The following is an 18810-nucleotide window of genomic DNA, read 5'->3' as shown; positions in this document are numbered from 1 at the left end:
AACAATGAAAATTTTAAAAGATTTTTAAAAAATGATATTGATAAGATAAAATAGTTAAAAAAGGTTAAAACAGGAAGGAGGAAAGGTAGAAGAAGAACAAAATAAAATTTAAAAAACTTAGCTTTGAAGTACTATCAGATTTTGGGGAAAAAACCATGAATTCTATGTGTTTCTTTCCCCTAGCTCTCAAGTTCCACAGTTCTCATTGATTAGTGAACTTGTTCCTGGCTGGATGTTCTTCCTGATCTTCTGGGGGAGGGCCCTGTTGCAGTGATTCTCAAATGTCTTTGCCCAAGCCAGAATTGCACCATATTTGCCAGGGCCAGGCTAAGTAATCTGCTTAGTTTATTCTCAGTAGCTTTTGTATCCTGAATGTTTTCTGTAGAGCTTTGGAGGGTGGGAATGAAAATGGCGGCCTCCCAATCTCTGCTGCATAAAAGCAGAGAGCTCAGGGTCCCAGTGCTCAGTGCTGCCTCAGAGAAAAGCAGTCAATCCCTCCCTTCTCCGTCTCTGGTTGCACTCAGAGCTCACCCAGCCTTTCACTGAGCCTTTCTATCTCTGGCGCATGGCCCCGTTTAGAGTCTTCAAACCCAGTAGATCCCTGCAGCATGCTTCTGCACCACTCCTCCCAGAAGAGGAAGGAGGGGGTCTCTCCCAATCTGCCACTCGTAAGGTCCCCACTTGAAGAGCAGTGGCCTGACTGTCTCAGATCATGGTTTAAATTAATCCTGAGCTGAGAGTGCACTCCTTGGCTCCATCTCTGTAGGCAGCTTCCCTGATCCAACACCTGGGAGATCTGCCACTCTCAGACAAACCCAGTCTTTCTATAACCCTGCGGGTCCTGAGACTACACTGTCCCCATGAGGGCTCCACCCCCCATTTAGCCTCTAGAGTGATGTCCCTCAGTGGAGCAGACTTCTAAAAGTTCCCATTTGGAGCTCCACTGCTCTCTCATATGCTGGGAGCCAGCCCCTCCCCATGCATTCTATCTTCCTGTCTTATCAGATTCTCTTCTCTGCACATCCTACCTTCAGCAAAGTGGTCAATTTTCTCTTCCTAGAGTTGCTGCTCTTCTTTTCTTCTATATTCTGTTGTGTTCAGAATGGTTTGATAACTATCTAGCTGAACTCCTGGGACCTGATGATATTTCAGTCTTCTACTCCTTCACCATCTTGCTTCCTCCCGGCCAGAATTTTCTTCCTTTATAAGGCCACATGTTCTTTTTTTGCTTCTCTGACTAGGTAATATCAAATCATCTGCTTGTCTTCAAGTTCACTGATTCTTTTGCTGGTCAAGCTTACTTGTTAAATCTGTTTAATGGATTTTTTAATTTGGTTAATGTATTCTTCAGCTCCAGAATTTGTTTGGTTCTTCATAGTTTCTACCTCTTTTTTCATATTCTCATTTTTGCATAGTTCTTCTGATGTTATTTAGTTGTAATTCTGTGTTCTCTTTTAGCTCACTTTTTATCTTTAAGATGAGTATTTGAACTCATTGTCAGGGTATTCATAGATCTCCATTACTTTATATAAATATATATTATATATATATATTTATATATATAATATATATTATATTTGTATTTATATATATTACTTTATATAAATATATATTACTATATTTACTTTTTTTCAGATTTAATTTGTTCCTTTTATTGGGTGAATTTTCTTTCTTTCTTTCTTTTTGTTTCATACCCTTTCTCCTCTCCTTCAGCTACTGTGTGGCATGAGTGTTAGATTTTTTATTATTGTTCCACAGGTCCCTGAGGCTCTGTTTATTTATTTTTTAATTTTTAAAACATTTTTTTCTCTTTTGTTAACTTACATAATTTCTATTTACTCTCTCTTCAAGTTCACTAATATTGTCTTATGTCCTCCTCATTCTCTTGACCCTATTCAGTAAGTTTTAAAATTTGCTTATGTTGTTTGTTGAGGTCTACAATTTCCATTTGTTCTTTTTTAAGTTTTCTTTTATTGATACTTTCTGCATTTCCATCCGTTTTGAAAGTGTTCATGATTGTTACAGTACCATTTGTATCATAGTTGTTGTAAAGATTTTGTCAGATAATTCCAATACTTGGTATCATTTTGAAGTTGATATCTCTTGTCATTGTCTTCTCCCATATGATTTGAAATTTTTCTGGTTCTTCATGTGCTGGATAATTTTGAATTATATTCTGGATATTTTACATATTATTATTTGAGACTGATGTTACTTAAATCCTATGGAGAATGTTTATATTTTTGTTTGAACAGGTAGTTGACCACTGGTTAGTTTCAGGCCATAAATTCCAACTGTCATGTATGGGCTGTGGTTTCAATGCCAGTTTAGTTTTAAAAGACTTGGCAGTGCTATTCAGATCTGTCCCACCTGTATACTATTCATTAGTGAATCTAGGGCCTACATGAAGGTTGATCTATTAGTTTAGATCTCAGAGTGTTTGGTATTCACGCATCAGTTTGGGGATGAGCCCAGGAGTTAATAAAGAGCTTTCTGTGTTTGTCTTTCTTCCCTCTCTGAACCTCTTTGGTACTTTCCAGTTCCCTGGCTCCATTTTTGGTCTTTTGATGGGTTAGCTGATGCTTTAGTTTACCTGCTTTGCTGTACATTTCTCTGGGCTTCCTATGTCCAGGGCTAAGTAATGATAGAACAGAGAAAGCAAAGAAAGCAATTGAGATTGGTCCCACCCTACTGAAGCCCAGATCCTGTGAACAGAGGCAGAAGTTCTCCCTCAGAGTGTTGGTTCCTGTTTGCTTCTGTGCATAGGCACTGGGATGTGAGAGAATGGAGAAATGACAGGCCAAAAACAAACAAACAAACAAACAAGCAAACAAAGAACAGTACATTATCTGTACTGTCCCTATGTGTTAGGAATTTTCTTTCCTGGTTCTTAAGCCTGAGGAAGAGGTCTCTCCTGAGCTCCCTCTGTCTGAGCTTCAGTGCCTATTTCCAGGTTTCTGGTGAACTGAGTTCAGGGTGGGAAATAGCAGGGGACAAGAAAAAAAAAAAAAAAAAAAAGGACAGTACCACTTGTTGGTACCTCAAAATCTGGTCTTCTTTCCCAAGCTATACCATGTATTTTTTCAAAATTTTCTAGCTGTATTCAGTGGGAGAAACTGGGTAGAATGTGTTACTGCATTTTAACTGGAACTGGAACACTTGATTAGATATAAGTAATTTTTCTATCATAAGAATAATTCTTGGCATATAAAAATTATTTTTCTTTTGTTGTCAGTGACAGTATACGAAGTGCATGTGGCAACAGGTGAGCATTGGAATGCTGGAACAGGAGCAAGTGTGTACATTTCTATCTATGGGGAAAAGGGAGATTCAGGATCTAGACAACTATTTCAGTCAAAGAGCTCCTTCAGTTTTTTAAGAGGACAAGTAAGTGACAAAATCCTTTGTCTGATTTTTTTAAATTGTGGTAAAACAATAAAATAAAACTTTACTAAAGTTGTAATTATGTTTAAGTGTTTTTAAGTTCCCTAGTGTTAAGTATATTCACAGTAATCTAGAAATTTTTCATCCTGCAAAACTGAAACTTTGTACTCATTAAAGAACTGCATATTTACTCCTACCCTCAGCCCTTGTCAATCACATTCTACTTTCTGTTTCTATAAATTTGACTACTTCAGATATCTCATATAATTGGAATCATGCAGTAATTGTCTTTTTGTGACTGGCTTATTCCACTTAGCATAATGTCCTTAATATTCATCCATGTTGTACAGTGTGATAGGATTTCCTTCCTTTTTAAAGCTGGATAATATTTTATTGTACATATATACCACATTTTTTAATCAATTCATACATTGATGGAAATTTTTGTTGTTTCAAACTCTTACCTATTAAAAATAATGTAATAAATGTGCAAATATGCCTTCAGTACTGTTCATTCAATTCTTTTGAATATATGCAGGACAACTGGATAATATGGAACTTCTATTTTTAATTTTTTGAGGAATTGGCATATGTTTTCACAGCAAATGCACCATTTTACAGTCTCACCAACAATGCACAAGGGTTCCAGTTTCTTCACATCCTTGCCAACACTTATTTTCTGTTTTTAAATTTCAAATTTTTTATGTAGTAACCATCCTAATGGATGTGAGGTGTTGTCTCATCATGGTTTTGATTTGCTTCTCTCTACTGTTAAATGTTACTTTCACATCATTTGTGTATCATCTTTGGAGAAATGTTTATTCAAGTCCTTGGCTGTTTTAAAATTTAGACATTTGTCTATTTCTTGTTGAGTTGTAGGAGTTCTTTTTTCTTTTTTAAAGATTTTATTTATTTGACACAGAGAGAGAGACAGCAAGAACAGGAACACAGTCAGGGGGAGTAGGAGAGGGAGAAACAGGCTTTCCCACAGAGAACAGAGCCCAATGTGGAGCTTGATCCCAGGACCTTGGGGTCACAACCTGAGCTGAAGGCAAGATGCTTAATGACTGAGCCACTTAGGCGTCCCAAGGAGTTCTTTATGTACTCTGGATATATCTCTTATCACAAATATGATTTGTAAATATTTTCTTCCATTATGGAATTTGCCTTTTCATTCTTTTATTTGTATCCTTTGATGCTCAGAAGTTTTTAATTCATGTAGTCTCCTTTGTCTATTTTGCTTTTTTCTTTTTCTATGTTTTTGGCCATCGTATCTAAGAAATCATTGCTAAATCCAGTATTCCCAAGCTTTCTCCCTATTTTTTTTCTAAGAGTTTTTAGTTTTGATTATTATGTTTAGATTTTTAATCCATTTTGAGTAAATTTTGTATATGTTATAAAGCAAGGGTCCAACTTCATTCTTTTGCATGTGGATATCTAGATTCATCAACAGTATATTGAAGAGATTTTCTTTTCCCTATTAAGTGGTCTTGACACCTTGGTCAGAGATGGTTTGAAAAAAATATAAACATATTTTTTTTTCTGGGCTCCCTGTTCTACAGTATTTGTCTGTATATCTGTCTTTATATTAGTACCAAGCTCTTTTAATTACTAGAGCTTTGTCATATGTATTAAGATTAAGGAGTGTGAAATCTCTAAGTTTGTTCTTCTTTATATTTATTTGTTTTTAGTTTTTTTTTTTAAGATTTTATATATTTATGACAGAGAGAGGGAACACAAGTACATGGAGTCTGGAGAGGGAGAAGCAGGCTCCCCACTGAGCAGGGAGCCCGATATGGGTCTCCATCCCAGGACATTGGGATCATGACCTGAGCCGAAGGCAGACGCTTAATTACTGCACCACCCAGGCACCCCTGTTCTTCTTTTTTAAAGATTATTTTACTATTCAGCATCCTTGAGATTCCATGTGAATTATAGGTTGCTTTTTTCTACTTATGCAAAATGCCACTGGGATATTGAAAAAATGTATTTTTTTAAAATTGAAGAATAGTTGACATACAATGTTATAATAGCTTTAGGTGTACGACATAGTGATTTGGCAATTCTATGCATTGTCCTTGGGATTTTGATAGGGATTGTGTTGACTCCGTAGATTGCTTTGGTAGTAGTGAAAACTTAACAATATTAAGTCTTTCCATTTATTTTTGCCTGCTTTTATTTATTTCAGCAATTTTTTAAAATTGAAGTATAATTGATATACAATATCCTATTAAGTGTGTACAGAGTTAGACTCAATTTGTTGTACAATATGAAGTAATCCCTATGTTAAATGTAGTTACCATCTGTCGCCATATAAAATTATTGTATTATTGATTATATTCCCTATGCTGTAAATTACATTTCAATGACCTATTTATTCATAACTGGAAGTTTGTACCTCTTAATCTCCTTCACATATTTCACCTCTCCACCCTAATCCCTCACCCATCTGGTAACTACCAGTTTGTTTCTGGTATCCATAAGTCTGTTTCTATTCTGTATGTTCATTTGTTTTGTTCTTTATGTTCCACAAATAACTGAAATCATACAGTATTTGTCCTTCTCTGTCTGACTTACTTCATTTTGCATAATATGCTCTAGTAGTATTCATGTTGTTGCAAATGGCAAAATTTTATTCTTTTTTATGGCTCAGTAATATTCCATGTGTGTGTGTATACCCCACACCTTCTTTATTCATTCATCTATCAAGGGACACTTAGGTTGCTTTCATATCTTGGCTATTGTAAATAATGCTGTAATTAACATAGGAATACATATATCTTTTTAAATTGGTGTTTTCCTTTTCTTCAGATAAATACCCAGAAGTGGAATTGTTAGATCATGTGGTAATCCTTCTTAAAAATTTTTGAGGATCCTTTGCACTGTTTTCCACAGTGGTTGCACAAATACATTTCTACCAATAGTGTACAAGAGTACACTTTTCTTCACATCCTCGCCAACACTTGTTATTTCTTGTCTTTTGGATAATAGCCAAACTGACAACCATGAGGTGATACATCATTGTGGGTTTTAAAAAAAAAATTATTTATTTTTTAAATTTCTTTTCAGTGTCCCAGAATTCATTGTTTATGCACCATACCCAGTGCTCTATGCAATATATGCCCTCCATAATACATACCACCAGGCTCATCCAACCTCCCACCCCCCACCCCTCCAAAACCCTCCTTCAGAGTCCACAGTCTGTCATGGTTCGTCTCCCCCTCCAATTTCCCCCAACTCCCTTCTTCTCTCATCTCCCCATGTCCTCCGTGTTATTCCTTATGCTCTGCAAATAAGCGAAACCTTATGATAATTGAATCTCTCTGCTTGACTTATTTCACTCAGCATAATCTCTTCCGGTCCCATCCATGTTGATACAAAAGTTGGGTATCATTGTGGTTTTGAATTAGATTTTCCTGATGGCCAGTGATCTCGAACATCTTTTCATGTGTTTGTTGGCCATGTGTATGTTTTCTGTGAGTAATATATATTCAAGGCCTCTACCCATTTTTTAACCAAGTTACTTGTTTTTCATATTGAGTTGTATAAGTTCTTCATACATTTTGGATATTAACCTCTCTTTGGATGTATGATTTGCAAATATCTTCTCCCATTCAGTAGTTTGCCTTTTTGTTTTGTTGATGGTTTCACTCATTGTGTAAAAACTTTTTATTTTGATGTTGTTCCAGTAGTTTAATTTGGGCTTTTTTTTTTTTTCTCCTTAGGAGACATATCAAAAAGAATGTTACTGAGGCCAATGTCAGAAACTACTACCTGCGTTCTCTTCTAGTTTTTTTTCTTTTTTCTTCTTAATAGTTTCAAGTCTCACTTTTAAGTCCTTAGTCCATTTTTTAAAAAAGATTTTATTTATTTATTTGGCAGACAGAGAGAGACAGTGAGAGAGGGGACACAAGCAGAGGGAGTGGAGGAGGGAGAAGCAGGCTTCCTGCTGAGCAGGGAGCCTGATGTGGGACTCAATCCCAGGATCCTGGGATTATGACCTAAATCGAAGGTAGATGCTTCATCACTGAGCTACCCAGGTGTCTCTAGTTCATTTTGAATTTATTTTTGTGTATGGTGTTAGAAAGTGGTCCAGTTTCATTCTTTGGCATGTAGCTATCAGGTATTAACTCTTTTTTAAATGGTGTAATTCACCTGTGAAGTCATCTGGTCCTGGACTTTTTTTTTTTTTTTTTTTTTTGGTGGGGAGAGGGGGACTTTTTAAAAATTACTGATTCTATTTAATTACTTGTAATTGGTATATTCAGATTTTCTGCTTTTTGTGATTCACTCTTAAAGGGTTTGTGTTTCTAGGAATTTATCTATTTGTTCTAGCTTTTCCAGTTTGTTGACATATATCACATTTATATGTCACAAATTATATCTTTATATATTGTAAACCCTTTAACATAGATTTATAGTTTTTGATACTTTTGTCTTTTAGGTCTATATAGTAAAGTGGACCTATGCACCAAAATTATACTAATAGAAAGTTGCTGTACTTTGTCTATGTATTTACCTTCACTGGGAGAATATGTTTTTGTATGGCTTTGTGTTGCTATCTGGTGTTCTTTTTAACAGCTTGAATGAATCCCTTTAACATTTCTTGTAGGACAAACTGGTGGTAATGAATTTCCTTAGTTTTTGTTTTATCTGGGAAAAAAATCTTAATTTCTTTTTTGTTTTTGAAAGACAATTACATCTGATATAAAATTCATGGTTAGCAGATTTTTTTTTTTTCAGCAGTTTCAATGCATTACACATTGTCATCTAGCTTGAATGATTTCTGCTCAGGAATCCACTCATGAACTTATAAATCCTTGCTAGTACACCATGAGTCATTTTTCTTCAGTGCTTTCTAGATTTTCTATTTGTCTTTAACTTTTGACAATTTGATTTTTATGGATCTTGGTTTGGGTCCTTTATGTTTATCTTAAAATTAATTGGTCATCTTTTTAAAAATTTTTTCTAATTTTTAAAAACATATAATGTATTATTAGCCCCAGGGGTTCAGGTCTGTGAATCACCAGGTTTACACACTTCACAGCAGTCACCATAGCACATACCCTCCCCAATGTCCATAACCCCACCACCCTCTCACTACTCCCCTCCCCCCCGGCCACCCTCAGTTTGTTTTGTGACATTAAGAGTCTCTTATGATTTGTCTCCTTCCCAATCCCATCTTGTTTCATTTATTCTTTTCCTACCCCCCAAATCCCCCACGTTGCATCTCCACTACCTCATATCAGGGAGATCATATGATAGTTGTCTTTCTCCGATTGACTTATTTCGCTAAGCATAATACCCTCTAGTTCCATCCACGTCATTGCAAATGGCAAGATTTCATTTCTTTTGATGGCTCCATAGTATTCCATTGTATATATATACCATATCTTCTTTATCAAATCATCTGTTGGTGGACATCTAGGTTTTTTCCACAGTTTGGCTATTGTGGACATTGCTGCTATAAACATTCGGGTGCACGTGCCCCTTCGGATCACTACGTTTGTATCTTTAGGGTAAATACCCAGTAGTGCAATTGCTGGTTCATAGGGTAGCTCTATTTTCAACTTTTTGAGAAACATCCATGCTGTTTTCCAGAGTGGTTGTACCAGCTTGCATTCTCACCAATAGTATAGGAGGGTTCCCCTTTCTCTGCATCCTCGCCAGCATCTGTCATTTCCTGACTTGTTATTAATTGGCCATCTTGAATTTGTATGTCCATTTCTCTTAGATTTTTTTTTTAAATTCTTCAGATAAGCTCTTTGCCCCTTTCTCTTTCTTCTTCTGTGATCCCCACAATGTATATACCGATCTTCTTGTGGTATTCCATAAATCTCTTCTGTTCTCTTCACTTTTCTTCATTTTTTTTCTCCCATTATGATGATTTCAAATGGTCTGTCTTCAAGGTTACTTTTTTTTCTTCTGCCTGATCAAGTCAGTTATCCAAATCATTTAATGAACTTGCTGATTCAGTTATTGTATGTATGGGCTCCAGAATTTCTATTTGGTGATTTTTTTATTTTTTAATTTAAATTTTGTTAGTTGACATACAGTGTATTTGGTGCTTTCTTATTTTTCTTTTTGATATTCTCATTTTGTTCATCACTTTCTTGCTTTTGTTCAGTTGACTTTCTGTGTTATTTTTTAGCTTACTGAGTATATTTAAGACAGTTTTAATTTATTTCTCATAAAGTTCAGAGATCTTTATTTCTTTATGATTGGTTTCTGTAATTTATTTTGTTCCTTTGATTGAGCTGTGTTTCCTTTTTATATGTCTTGTGATCTTTTGTTGAGATTTGGCATTTGAAAAAACAACTATCTTGCCTACTCTTGAAGGACTGCATTTTGAGGGGAAGACCCTCACCAATGAATCTCGTTAAAGTTTTCAGGGCCTCTCATACTATTTTTGGCTGTATCCTCTCTGGACTTGTATATGTGCTTTTAACTGTCTTAATTTCCCTAAGCTGCTTGCTCCTGTTTCTTCTCCTGTGCTCATATTCTCTTACACTCCACCCCTTGTCTGCCTGCTGTATCCTCTACAATCTCTGTAGCTCTGACTTGTCACAGTCCTCCCCTCTGTTTTCATTGGCTTCCAAACTCTGCTGCCATTAGTACTTGAGTTAAGTGAGAGAGAAATCAGTTCTTTGAGCAGCTCCCAGAGAAGCCAGAATTTTGTATACATTATCCACTCTTTTGTTTTTGTCCCAGAAGAGGATCCAGGATATGGAAAGTTTCCTCTCAGTTACAACACACTATGCCAAGTAGAGCATGAAAAAAATCACAAGCTTCCCTGCCTCCTTTGATGGAGTTCCTTTTTTATTATGCATTCGAGTAGGTACTGCAGCTTTTCATCTGGTGTCCAGAATTTGCACATAAGTGTTATAGCCCATATATTATTGTTAAAATAATGTCTCCACTGGGGATTGAGGGCTTGGTTTTCCCTAGTCCACCATCTTGCTGAAGTGAAGTCATCCTCTGTGTCTGATTTTTAAATTTACCTTTATATTGTTAAATGTCGTTCACTGTATATAACAACTTTCATTGTCAAATGTGGAAATTGAATATATAATATCATTTTTATTATTACTAATATTAATTATATTTAACTGAGTAAAGCATAAAAGGATCATTATATTTTAATTATTTCAGCTTTTTTTTTGATGACCCAAATAATTTTTAAGTGAGTATGACAGGATATTTTCTTTACATGTTTCCTTTATTTTTCTTGGCATTCTCTATATCAATGATCATAAATATTACAACATAATTTTCTCTGCTATTATTTTGTTTGCACAGAAATTCCTCCTTTCTATCAGATGTGTGTCATAGATAAAGAGAGGATGATGTTACACATTAATCTGTACCAGGGACAGACAATATATTTTTTAAATGAATGTATATGGCCTTATATGTTATTTATATCTTTATAGTCCACTTATGTAGAGACAAAGTGGCTGTAAAGGAAAGTATATTGTGATATATCAGAGGAACTGATCTCTAATCCTCGTTCTGTGCCTCACTCTTCTTTTTGTGGAATGAATATCTTTCTCACTGAGTGACTTCCAAGGCTAAAGTAAAATGTATATGAAAATATTTCAAAATGTTTAAGTCACTATATAAATGGAAATGTTATTTTTTGTTTCTGGGTGATTTTTCAACTGATGTGCTACATCATATATTTTTTTCTTGCATTTTAACCTATAATATTATCTTAGATTTTATCAAAGGAACTTTGTGCTGCTTACTTTTAGCCATATTCTGAATACATAGACCTTTGGAGTAGAAACATGAATAATTTTTATTGTAGCAGCACATTGGGATTCAGATAGATGTTATAAATTTCTAATAATTATTTTCATCAATATCCTAAAATTACCTTAGAAACATTATATTTGTCAATGGCCTATAAACATTGCTTAAAAAATTTCACCCTAGGGAAGGTATGCATTGGTTGTATTCAAAGGACTGAAAAATAGAAGTATATTTTATAGTTATTTCATATGTGCTATTATTTGAAACATATATTTGTAGAATTCCCAAATTTATGTTTTCATAATGACATATGGCTAACAAAAATGAGTGGAGTATATTAGAAATCTTATTATGTTCTGCAAATTAACATTGTTTTACCTTTACCTTCATAATTTAGATTTATTAAATGACCCTAATTCTTTTCCCAATCAATTTTTAGTGTATCTTAATATATAATCTTATTAAAAATCAGACTAATAGTCCAGATCTAACTATACTCTTTTGATTTGTTACAGACTGACACCTTCTCCCTAGAAGCTGTGCACCTTGGGGATTTGTATAAGATTGTCATGGGTCATGATGGAGTTGGCCCAGGTAAAAGCCTTATATAAGTAGATATTCAAGGCTTGATTCCACTCTTTTCATGTAAAACCCTGTACAAATTTCGTTAATAATTATAGCAAACATATAAGAAATTCATCTTTAAGTAGTGACTATCTGAAATTAAAATAATGGACACAAATATTCTTTAAACTTCAAGCAGATGTGGGTGTTTTTTTTTTTTTTTTGGCTGTAGGCTTGTCCAAGTAGATGTTCTGTCTAAAATGCTAGAATGAGTGATGCATAAAAATCAGGGGAATTTGGGATTTATATGCTGTGGCATGTGGTGGCATTCTAACATGCTACTTGTGGATATAGCAACAGTGTCTGCTGGCAGTGATATTCTATGAAGTAGTATCAATAGTGCCAACAGTGGCATGTTGAGGAGACTGTCTTGGGAACAAGTTCACAGCTGTGTTTTCTGCTGCTATTTTGTTTATGCTTCTCTCTCAATTTTCCCATCAGTTCAGTGAGATAACCTACAACTTCCCAATAAGTTCATTTTCAGCTACTCTGTAAAACAAACATAAGATAAGCAAAATTCTTCAACAAAAGATAAGAGTACTAAAGTGTACATACTACAAAATGGATAAAACATCACACAAGAGAATAAACTATTTCACTAAAAAGTATCAATGAAGAATTTTCAAAGTGTTAAATACAAAGTTTTCTTACCAATATATTCTGGAAATGTGTTTAAATAATTAATGAGAAAAGTAGCAAGGTGAGAAAACTGGTTCAAAGGAAGTTACATGAAACTGAAAAAATATACTCCTATAATCAGTGAAAACAAAAAGAATGTTGAGTGAGATTGATAAATTAAATTTAAAATATGACTAATGCCATAAGACAGTAAAACCATACCTGTGATGTTGTCTTCTCTCTTGGTTGTAATTTGTTTGTATTTTGACTAGACTCAAATCTTTTGCAGTTTATTTTCTATCAGTTGATGGCTAATTTTATAATCTGGGCTCTTATCCATAGTGAATACTACGTTAAATCACATTGTGCTTCTGTAGGGAGTCACATGACTATCAGGCAGGCTTGTTAGACAATGCTTTAGTACAACATTAATAGGACATGTAAATGTGCACAAACTAACACAAGCAACTAATTCAATTTTATAAATATTTTTGGTGGATCTACTATGTACAAAGTGCTGTACTGAGTACTCTCTATAGTAAATACAAGGATGATTAAGATGGGTTACCTGCCCTTTAGTATACCAAGAGGTAGCAAGATGATTTTAAATCCCAAAAGGTTTTTTTTTTTTTAAAGATTTTATTTATTTATTTGACAGGCAGAGATCACAAGTAGGCAGAGAGGCAGGCAGAGAGAGAAGGGGAAGCAGGCTCCCTGCTGAGCAGAGAGCCCGATGTAGGGCTCAATCTCAGGACCCTGGAATCACGACCTAAGCCAAAGGCAGAGGCTTTAACCCACTGAGCCACCCAGGCGCCCCAAATTCAATATATTGTTTTATAAAATTAATCTATTTTCTTCCTTTTCTACATTTTACCCACATACATTTTAAGGAGGAAATGAAAAATTCCTTTTATAATCTTGCCTCCTTCAACTCTTCTCCAGCTCTTTGTTTTTAAAATCAGCAGATATTTATCTAAGAACACTTTTAGGAGTTGGTGATGATCGAAATGGCTAGGGCAAGCAGGTTGTGTTTCCCACTGGTAAGAAGGAAAAGGAAAAGGTAGCCAGCCTTTCTTTCTTTACCTGGTTGTGCTACTTCCCTTGGGTTCAGTCAGCCAACATTCACTGAATCTTTGCCGCATGTGACTTACAGTCCTCGTTTTAGGAAAATGGCCACTTCTCTTCCACCACCCTGGATATTTGGCTTTGTATAGTGTATTCTGTAGGGAAATAGAACTCAGTATTTACCAACCCCCTGACCAAAAGTGATTAAGCTGTATGTCATTGGTTGTTTTTTTTAACTTAAAAAAATACTGTTATTTTAAACTTACATCCGTTTTATAATTCAAGAAGTAGTAACATGCTAAGAATACTTTCTGAAATAGTTTCAAACTGCTTCATTATTGCTATTACAAATTTTTTTCTCAGAAAGTCTTATTCAGAGTATCCTCAGTCATTATTTGTTTAGAAGAGGTGAAGAACATTAAACTTACTGAAGAAATCCTAGTAGATCTAAGTTGCAGAGAAATTTGGGAACACTTGTTGGGTAACTGGGTAAATTACTGTTTCTTCTAGTAACAGAGGGTGAGGATCTCAGTGGTTAAAGTTTACCAGTAATCAAATGCTTTCAATTTCTCTTAAATCTTAGTCTTTTTGATAACATCTCAGAGGGAGAGTTTACAGGATGAAAAGGACATTATTTGATTAAAAATGATAATTTAAAAAATGTGGTAGCATTTTGTAGCAGAGAGAAGTTTAAACACAAAAAATGTTGGAGGGGTAATGCACAAAAACAAAGACATATTTGTTTAAGTACCCTATATCATGTGAATATAATTCCCCCTTCTGTTAAGACTATAAACTACACTGTATAAATATGTGTATTGGATATTTACAAACTGCTATGCTTCTTTATATGTGAGACTTAACTTACCACAAAACATTTTGAAATCATATTACATTCTTTTGGGTATGTGGTAGTAGATTTGGTTTTCTGATATAATAATCTCTGTTTAATGTAGATAATACAATGTTTTTGAGGAAGCTGCTGAATAAATTATCTAAAAATATTACTAATATAACATAAGAAAAAATGAATTAAAAAATCAAAGTGTATCTGTGAATTTTTTGGAGGAAGTTACAGGTGTGTTTTGGAGATACTGCAATCTATAGACCACTTCAATAAAGTGAGTATCACAATAAAGTGAGTCAAATAAATTTTGTGGTTTCCCAGTGTATATAAAAATTATGTTTACACCAAACTGTAGTCTTTTAAGTGCATGATGGCAATATGTCTGAAAAATGTATATACCTTTAAAATACTTTATTGCTAACAAATACTAGGCATCATCTGAGCTTTTAGTAAGTTGTAATCTTTTTTGCTGGTAGAGGGTCTTATCTCAATGTTGATGGCTGCTGACTGATCAGGGTAGTGGTTGCTGAAGGGTGGGGAAGCTATGGCAATTTAAAAAATTAAGACAATGAACTTTACCACATCAATTGACTCTTTCACAACCGATTTCTCTGTAGGACATAGTGCTGTGAGATAGCATTTTTCCCACAGTAGAAATTCTTTCAAAACTGAAGCCAATCCTTTCAAATCCTGTTGCTACTTAATCAATTAATTTTATGTAATATTCTAAATCCTTTGTCATTTCAACAGTCTTCGAAGTACACTCACTGGGAGTAGATTCCATTGCAAGAAACCACTTGCTCTGTTCATCCATAAGCAGCAGCTCCTCTTTTGTAAAAGTGTTATCACGAGATTGCGGTATTCAGTCACATGTTCAGGTTCCACTTCTTATTCTGGTTCTCTTAGAGTTTCCATCCCATGTGCAGTTAAGTCCTCTGCTAAAGTCTTAAACCCCTCAGAGTCATCCATGAGAGTCGGAATCAACTTCTGTTAATGTTGATATTTTGACCTCTTCCTATAAATTGCAAATGTTCTTAATGGCATCTAGAATGGTGAATCCTTTCCAGATTTTCCAATTTACTTTATCCAGATTTTCAGATGAATCACTATCTATGGCAGCTATAGCCCTATGACATGTATTTTTAAAATAACACTTAAAAGTTGAAATTACTCCTTGATCCATGGCCTGCAGAATGGATGTTGTGTTAACCAGCATGACAGCAACATTAATCTCATTGTACATCTCCATCAGGGTTCTTAGTTAACCAGCTACATTGTATCATACATTGTACATTACTGTAATATATTGCAGGAATATTTTGAAAGGAACCTTTTTTTTTCTCAACAGTGGGGGTTTACTCTAATTTGTTAAAAAATGTATCTGTGAAACATAATAAAGTGAAGCACAATAAAAGGAGATATGTCTACAATGTATAATATAGAAAGTATTTTCAGTTAATGTGGAAATGCACCAGTTAATACTTTATTAAGTATTAAAGTATTATTAATATTTTATTTATTTCACCACTTTTATTCAACAAGCATTGGAAGTCCTAGCCAGATCAATTAATCAACAAAATAAATAAAGGCATCCAAATTGCAAAGGAAGAAATAAAACTGTCACTATTTGTAGACATAATATTACCTATAGAAACCCCTACAGACTCCACCAAAAAAGTGTTAGAATTAATAAAATTCAGTAAAATTGCAGGATATAAATCCATATACAAAATTCTGTTGCATTTCTGTACATTAATAAGGAAGTTTCAGAAAGAGAAATTTAAAAAAATGTCATTTACATTTGCAATAAAAAGAATAAGATACCTAGGAATTAATTTAACCAAGGAGATGAAAGACATGTATACTGAAAATTGTTAAGATATTGGTGAAAGAAATTGAAGAAGACACATATAAATGGTGAGGTAGTCTATGCTCATGGATTGGAAGAATTAATATTGTTAAAATGTTCATACTATCCAAAACAATCTATAGATTCAGTGGAATCTCTATGAAAAACTCCGATGGCATTTTTTATGGAATTAGAACAAAGAATTCTAAAATTTTTATGGATCTATGAAAGACCCTGAATAGTCAAAATAATCTTTGGTGAGATTAAAGGAGAATAAAGAACCAAGTGAACATCATACTTCCTGTGATTTTAAGCTATAATACAAAACTATAGTAATCAAAACACTATGGTGTTGATGTAAATGAAGCAGAATAGAGACCAGCAACAAACCCATACTAGTATGGTCAACTAATTTACAACAAAGGAGCCAAGAATATACATTTTGGAAAGGATAGTCTCTTCAATAACTGGTGTTGGGAAAAGTGGACAGCTACATGCGAAAAAATAAAACTGCAACACTATGTTACGCCCCCACAAAAACTAACTCAAAATGGATTAAAGACTTAAATATGTAAGACCTGAAACTATGAAACTTCCAGCAGAAAACATATGTGGTGAGCTTTTTAACATCATCCTTGCAAAGATTTTTTTAGATTTGACACCAAAAGCAAAGGCATCCAAAATAAAAATAAATAAGTAGGATTACATCAAACTAAAAAACTTCTGCACAACAAAGGAAATTATCAAAAAATGAAAAGATGTACTTACAGTATGGAAAAATATTTGTAAATCATATATCTGATAAGTGGTTAATATCCAAAATATATAAAGAACTTATACAACTTAATGGAAAAAACAAAAAACAAAAAACAAAACCCCTATACAATACAGTTAAAAATGGGCAGAGGATCTGAAAGACATTTTTCCAAAGAACTCATCCAGATGGCCAACAGGTACATGAAAACCTGCTTAACATTGGTAATCATGGGGCACCTGGGTGGCTCAGTGGGTTAAGCCTCTGCCTTCGGCTCAGGTCATGATCTCAGGGTCCTAGGATCGAGTCCCGCATCGGGCTGTCTGCTCAGCGGGGAGCCTGCTTCCTCCTCTCTCTCTCTCTGCCTGCCTCTCTGCCTACTTGTGATCTCTCTCTGTCAAATAAATAAATAAAATCTTTAAAAAACAACAACAACAACAACAAAAACATCAGTAATCATCGGGGAAATGCACATCAAAACCACACTGGGTATTACATTACACCTGTTAGAATGGCTATCATCAAAAAGACAAGAGATAAATGCTGGAATGGTTAGATAGGGAAACTTTATGCACTGTGGTGGGAATGTAAATTGGTACAAGTACTGAGGAAAGCAGAATAGAAGTTTCTCCCAAAATGAAAATAGAATTAACCATACGATCCAGCAATCCCACTTCTGTGTATATATCCAAAAGAAATGAATTCACTATCTCACAGACATAGATGCACTCTCATGTTCATTGCAGCATTGTTCACAGTAGCCAATACGTGGAAACCACCTATGTGTCCATCAGCAGATGAATAGGTAAAGAATTGTGGTCTTTATATAGAATGAATATTATTCTGCTCTAAAAAAGAAGAAAATCCTGCCATTTGTGACAATGTGAATGAACTTGGAGGACATTATGCTAAGCAAAAAAAGAGAGACAAATACTGTGTGATCTAACTTATAGGTGGAATATAAAAAAGCCGAACTCATAGAAATAGTAAATTGATGGTCATTGGGGACTGGATGGTAGGGGAAGAGGAGACGTTAATCAAAGGGTACAAGCTTCCAGTTATAAGGGAAATAAATTCTGGAGATCTAATGTATAGCATGGTAACTCTAGTTAATAATACCATATTAATAATTGAAATTTTCTATGAGACTAGATTTTGAATGTTCTTACCGTAACAACAAAAACAACAAATATAATTATGTTATGTGACAGATATGTTAACCAACCTTATTTTGGTAATTATAGAGCCATATATACATTTTTCAAATCAATAAGTTATATACCTTAAATTCATACAATATTATATGTCAATTATATCTCAGTAAAGTTGGGAAAAACAAGTAATGTAAGAAATAAAGAAAAATTGGGAAAAATGAGAGAAAGAAAATAATGAAGACAAAAACAGAAATAAAAGACTGGAAATAGAAAAACAGAATCGATGTTACTTATAGGAATGGATTCCTAAGGAAAAAAAGTACAAATCCTTACATAGTAAACCAACAATGAAAAGTCCAATAAAAATGAGAAGAAAATAAATGACAAGATAAGATATAGGGAATATAATACAAATATATATCAGATAAAAGTTTTGAGACTATTATACACAGTTTTGGATAAATAAATTTAAAGCTCTGCATGAACTGGATGATAATTTAAGACAAATTGGCCAAAGGAATTTAGCCTAAGAAATTATGAATGACCCAGGAAGGCAAATTTGACTCAATATTGCTCAAAGAAAAAGTAGAAAATGACAGTAATCAATAATAATAAACATTTTTAGAAGGCTAATCTCTTTGAAAACCTCTTGTTTCTATTTGGATTTATCAGCACTTTCTTTAAAGTGTCCATGAAACAGACATTTTCAGTGCTATGTAAAATGTTCCAGATTATGGAACTGGAAACTTCTAAATAGACT

General features: G+C 34.2%; 1 protein-coding gene across 1 annotated transcript in view; it reads left to right on the top strand.

The window, feature by feature from the left end:
• Positions 1–565: 565 nt before the first annotated feature.
• LOC308341613 (lipoxygenase homology domain-containing protein 1-like) overlaps positions 566–18810 on the top strand; it is a gene marked incomplete at both ends in the record, with an annotated part of 148356 nt that continues 130111 nt past the window's right edge. The window contains 4 exons of the mRNA XM_080801649.1: positions 566–668; positions 3236–3387; positions 11655–11733; positions 15044–15151. Of these exons, the coding sequence (XP_080657775.1) occupies positions 566–668; positions 3236–3387; positions 11655–11733; positions 15044–15151 (442 nt within the window). The remainder of the gene's footprint in view (positions 669–3235; positions 3388–11654; positions 11734–15043; positions 15152–18810) is intronic.

The sequence above is a fragment of the Martes martes genome (genome assembly GCF_963455335.1).
Source record: "Martes martes genome assembly, chromosome: 4".
NCBI classification, from domain to species: Eukaryota; Metazoa; Chordata; class Mammalia; order Carnivora; family Mustelidae; genus Martes; species Martes martes.
This window is presented reverse-complemented; position numbering and strand designations above follow the sequence as displayed.